The sequence below is a fragment of the Solanum pennellii genome, chromosome 4 (assembly GCF_001406875.1).
Source record: "Solanum pennellii chromosome 4, SPENNV200".
NCBI lineage: Eukaryota > Viridiplantae > Streptophyta > Magnoliopsida > Solanales > Solanaceae > Solanum > Solanum pennellii.
In genome coordinates, this window is record NC_028640.1 from 58152754 (window position 1) to 58158753 (window position 6000).

Here is a 6000-nt window from a genome sequence, read left to right on the forward strand (position 1 = left end):
CTTAATTACAAGAATCAAGTCAAATTATCTTCCTTGCTGATAAGTGGGCAGGTTTAGAGTTGCATCAAACATTTAAACCTCATTACCAAGGAGGTGGAATTAGCTCTTACACTAAAAAAAATCCTCTATTGCTCACTATATGAACCAACTCTAATTAATATAGACTTCAACTTGTAAGACACACAATTAACTCTAACTGTGTTCATATGATCAGTAACCAAGAAAAGACTTGATAAATTTCTTTATAGATGAGAAACAAAAGTCAAGAGATTCTTAGCCTATCTTTACAAGCAACAAAAGAGAATTTCAACAAAAAAATGGTCGTGTGTATTAATACTATATATTATGTATAAATGATGTATCAGATATATACACTGTTTATGCGATACTTATACATTGCAAACTCTTAAATTTTAGATATGCTGTGGTCGTTGATGCCTACATTGATCTAGGTGTCAAAATGAGTCAAAACATAAGAAATCCGCCCAAACAATTGAGAATTTTATTAGTTAGATTAAAAATATAATTTGAATTGACTTTAATTTCAACTTACTGAAACATTAATCCATTTTTAAAAAAAAAATTCAATTGAATCCTACAATTTAATTTCCAATTTTAATCTGTTTTAAAGAAACTTTACGTATATAGTTGCATGTAATGTATATTCTTATATTGAATGTATGAATTTCTATTTATTTATATCTTCTAAGATTTATCTATACATTTGTAACTTCGAAATTTAACTTAGATAGTTATCTTTTCCTTTTTTGCTTTACAAACTTATTCTTTGACTTATAAATAGAGTTTATTTCATTAGCTTGTCATATATTATCTCGGTGTATTTACTCAGAGGTCATGAAATTAAAATGTCACTATTAGTAGCAAGACAAAATAAAAAACCTCAATTAGACATATTTTATAAAAAAAAACTCAAATAATATTTTAATAGTATTTGTTTATTTATTAAATGGGGTGGTATCTGGATACTAATCCATATGAAATAAGAAAACAAAAAATAGTCACAAAATGCAAATATTAATCTTTTCGTTTTTGCAAAGAAGAAAGTAGAGGCTAGAGCTCATATTATTATATTCCAAAAACTAGATTATCTATTTGTGTGCGAAAAGTAAAATAACAAGCTCAAACTAGTTAAATGTCAGTCATCCTCAACTTATAAGGACTTTAACTTTGATTTAATATTTTCTAATCGTGTTTGCAAATTAAACAGAAAGATATTTCGGTTTAAAGGAGGGAATGTTAATAACGTGATCACAGATGTGGATTTAGTAGTTGCTTTTATTTAGGATATTTCCTAGTCTTTAGGCTATAGAGCAGTGAAGTCAGTTTTTAGATTCAGAATTATTAGGTATTTTTTTTATCAAATAGAGAGTTGTTGTTTTCATCTGTTAAAATTCATATTAGTGAATGGCGGAAGAGAGGAGACGATTGGCGGCGTCGGTGGATGAACTGAAAAGAGAGTTGCAGAGAAGGGTGAATTGTATAGTTGAAAACGCTGATTACACTATTGAAGACATTGATGAAGCAATACATTGTTTGAGTGCTCTAGAAGACTTGAAACTGACAGCTGCTCCACCCCCTGAATACCTTTGCCCAATTTCTCATCAGCTTATGAAAGACCCTGTTGTTCTTGCTTCTGGACAGGTTATCTATATACATTTCATTTCATTTCATTTGATTCGGAAATTATATTTTCATTCATCTTTCTTTCTACAGACATATGACAGACCATACATTGAAAACTGGCTCAACAAGGGTAATCGAACGTGTCCTGAAACAAAGGAGCTTCTCCCCAATTCACATCTCATCCCAAATCTTGTTATGAGAAAACTTATTTCACTCTGGTGCAAAGACCATGGGATCCAACATGGTGTAATCCCAGAATCAGACCGACATCATTTCAATTCACTTCTTCAGATATTGTCATCGAATCATGATCTTCCCGAGAAGATAAAAGCTGCAAAACTAGTTCGTATTCTCACTAAAAGCTTTCCACCTCTACGGGCTTTTTTCCAATGGGACACTGTTGCTCTTACTAAACTGCTACATCCTTTAATGTCGGGAAATGTGAATGATCATCCTAAATTACAAGAAGAATTGATCACAACAATTATGAACATCTCATTACATGACCCAAATAAAAAGATTATAGCAACAAATCCTCTTGTCATTCCTTTACTTGTTCAGTCTTTGAAATTCGGAACACTTGAAACAAGAAGCAACTCTGCTGCTGCTCTCTGCACACTATCATCACTTGACTCAAACAAGTCTATTATAACAAAGGCAGGTGCTCTCGAGCCGTTAGTCAAACTCCTCGATGAAGGACCACTCTTGGCCATGAAAGATGCTGCTGCAGCAATTGTTAATCTCGCTGTTGTCAAGGAAAATAGATCTATAGCTGTTTTTGAAGGAGCAGTAAAGGTGATTATGAAGAAGATCACTGATCGCATACTCGTTGATGAATTGTTAGTCCTTCTTTCCATGCTGTCCACTTATGACAAACCTATTGAGCAGATGGTAAAGCTCGATGCAGTCTCTTGTCTACTTAGTATCATTAAGGAGGACACAAGTGATAAAAGCAAAGAGCACTGCATCGCGATTCTTCACACACTGTGTTATAACGACAGAACAAGGTTGCAAGAGATATGGAGAGATGAGAGTGTTAACGGGATCATAGCTAATCTTGCCTTAAATGGGACGACTAGAGCCAAGAGGAAGGCGAAAGAAATTGTTGAGCGGATTGACAAATATTTCTCTGGTGCGCAAACTAGTTGAGGCTGAATTAATCTTTTGCATATGCACATTCTGTTGGAAATTGTTCTACGCCTTTTTCTCTATCCAAAGACATAATTTTCTCTTGGATTTTCAAGTGGCATAGTGTATGTCACTAGAACAAAAATGACTATTAACGACATTTAATTCTTATTGCCACAAAATATGTATTTTTAGCGGCAATTGTCACTCTTTGTATATGTCCCTAAAGCCTTTAGCGACATTGGTTCTAATGACACTTAACTAACGCCGGTAAATACTTAAGCACTCTTTATTTGTGTCAATATTTAATGCCGCTAAAAGTTGTTTTTGTTGTAGTGTGTCTAAAACATCAGGGATAATATTCTTCGTGTGCACATCATTTATAGTAAGTTGTTCTTTACCATAGTGCTAGGCATAACTTGACCTGAAACCTAAATGTTTGCTGCTTAGTTCCTTCTTTTTTATTGTTGGAACAGATATAATGCTAAATCCTTTTGGTTTGTTGGTTGTGCGTCAATGTACAAGAAGTTTAAACACAAGTTATTGAAGTAAAATTATTCAGGTTGCAGTCTAATTCACAATAAAGATGTCCATACAAATAGCCAAGTGAAGCATTGGGATCTTGAAGGTCTACTAATTATATATTTTGATCCTATTGAAGAAATTTGTTTTAGTTTTTTGGCTCAATAATTTGTTTGCACAATTGTTGGATAGGAAGGTACTGTGAGGCTTATTGAATAACAAGAAAATTTTGTCACTAATATAGCCTTCTCTATAACTTCTGAGCCTTGTGAATTTGTCGGAAGGACAGAATCCAGGACATAAAGTTGGCTCTCAGATTTCACTAACAGCTGGATATGGTCCATCGTCTCCACTCTTCAGTAACGGCGAACTTGATCTTGCTAATTGATTGTATCTGTTAAAGAACATTTCTTGATCAATACCTATAGCAAACAGATTATAGCAGATGGTGTTTTTGATGTTGTTAGGCTAATGGATAAAAAGTAGTAAGTTGTATTTTACACAAAAAAAAAGTTCACAAAATTAGGTGAGAAGACAACACCTGAGTCAAGTTTGATAATATTTTTGGCTCAACTGATAGAGAGTGTTATTATCTCAAGGGATTCTTAACCTATCTTTACGCGCAACAAAAGAGAATTTCAACAAAATGGTCGTATGCATTGATCTTGTATTAAATATAAATGATGTATCATCACTAGAGTCAAACAACTGTATTATAATGAAGGCAGTTGCTCTCGAGCCTTTAGTCAAACTCCTTAATGAAGGACCACTGCTGGCCATGAAAGATGCTGCTCAGCAATTCTTAATCTTGGTGTTGTCAAAGAAAATAGCTCTATAGCTGTTTTTGAAGTACTCGTTGATGAATTGTTAGTCCTTCTTTCCATGCTGTCGACTTATGACAAACCTATTGAGCAGATGGTAAAGCTGGATGTAGTCTCTTGTCTACTTAGTATCATTAAGGAGGACACAAGTGATAAAAGCAAAGAGCACTACATCGCGATTCTTCACACACTCTGTTATAACGACAGAACAAGGTTGCAAGAGATATGGAGAGATGAGAGTGTTAATGGGACCATAGCTAATCTTGCCCTAAATGGGACGACTAGAGCTAAGAGGAAGGACAAAGAAATTGTTGAGTATATAAACCAGTTGAAGCTTAATCTTTTGCAAATGTCATGTAAGTGCTGTTGCTTCTCATGAGACGGAAATTCTGAGCATTGTTAGTAGTTTGTCTTCTGTAAAGATAGATACATCCTGCATTTGGCTTCTCTAATAAACTGTTGAAATTGCTTTGCTATCTCTAGTGCATGCATGTATACAAAATATTTTCAGATGGTTTAGCATTAAATGGATTGTGGCAAATGAAGGAAGGGTGTCTGAATTTAGTCAAATTATCTTCCTTGCTGATGAACTTAGTGTCGCATGGATTTTGGCAAATGAAGGACATCAAACATTTAAGCCATTACAAAGAAGGTGGAATTAGCTCTTACACTAAAAGAAAAATGAGCATGACTGGTGCAGTAAGCATATAAAACATTCCTCCTAGATTAGTCGTTATTAATACGAATAAGAGAAACTCTGTTGTAGCCATTTCTCGATCTCTCCTCCTTTTGCGCGCGCCTTCTAGGAGTTGAGATGTTGCAAGTTGTGTCAAAATCTCCCATGGGACAAGTTGTGTGTCTACTTAGGCCTTGCAAGGGGGAGCAAGGCATCTTGAGAAGAATCCAAACATTCTCTTCTGTATCCATATAAAAAAACCAAACAAAAATAGTCACACAATGCAAATATTAATCTTTCTGTTTTCAAAGAAGAAAGTAGAGGCTAGAGCTCATACTATTATTCCAAAAACAAGATTATCTCTTTTTAAAAATTGGTGCTCTGAGGAAAGTAAAATTACAAAGCTCAAACTAGTCAAATGTTATAAGTTGGTCATCCTTTAACTTATGATTTTTCAAACTTATAACCAATTTTTACTTAGATCTAATATTTTACTATTCTATTCCTAATATTTTTTCTAATCCCAAAATATCTTTTTCCAAACAAAACTCTTATTAGCTTCTTTTTTACTCCATATTCGTTTTTCCTACTTTTTTCTATAATGATAGTTTTAAATCAACTACATATTACAACTTCCGTTCTTATTTATATGTTATCCTTATTAAAAAATAAATATTTCTTAATACTTAGTCTGTCTAAAATTACTTGTCCACTATACTATTTCGGGATGTTCAAATATATTTGACTACTTTATTTTTACAATGGATAATTTACACTTCGTTTAATTTACTCTTATCATTAATTATAATTATTTCCCTATTACATTTTTCAAAACAGTGGACTTATTATATGCAAATGTGATATAGTAAAATTATTTTTCTATTTTTAGTTTTTTAAGAAGTGTGCAAAGTCAATAATGGACAAGCATTGTTGCACATAGAGAGTATTTATCATTTCACAAAAAAAAAAATGCATAAATGACATTATTCTTACTATTTTACCTTTGATAGTTATTAACCTTGAAAATATATATTTGACTAGGGGTAACAAATGGTTGGATTGAATTGGATTTGGATGGGTTGAATATGGATTGAGAATAAATGATTTTGCTTACGATCCATCCAAATATAATATGGACAAATATGGATTTGGTCAAATATGGTTTGAAATTTATCAAAAAAAATTTTTACCCTACCCTACATGCCCCCC

The 6000-nt window shown here is 33.0% G+C and overlaps 2 protein-coding genes across 2 annotated transcripts in view; one reads left to right on the forward strand and one right to left on the reverse strand.

Annotated features, from left to right (window-relative positions):
* Positions 1–1425: 1425 nt before the first annotated feature.
* Positions 1426–2937, forward strand: LOC107017532 (U-box domain-containing protein 9-like). Its single transcript, XM_015217716.2, has 2 exons — positions 1426–1662; positions 1735–2937. The coding sequence occupies exons 1-2, from the start codon at positions 1426–1428 to the stop codon at positions 2791–2793; spliced, it is 1296 nt and encodes a 431-aa protein (XP_015073202.1). The 3' UTR covers positions 2794–2937.
* Positions 2938–4656: 1719 nt separating this feature from the next.
* Positions 4657–6000, reverse strand: part of LOC107016242 — a 6197-nt gene continuing 4853 nt past the window's right edge. The window contains exon 4 of the mRNA XM_015216730.2: positions 4657–5032. Within this exon, the coding sequence (XP_015072216.1) occupies positions 4979–5032 (54 nt within the window). The 3' untranslated portion in view covers positions 4657–4978. The remainder of the gene's footprint in view (positions 5033–6000) is intronic.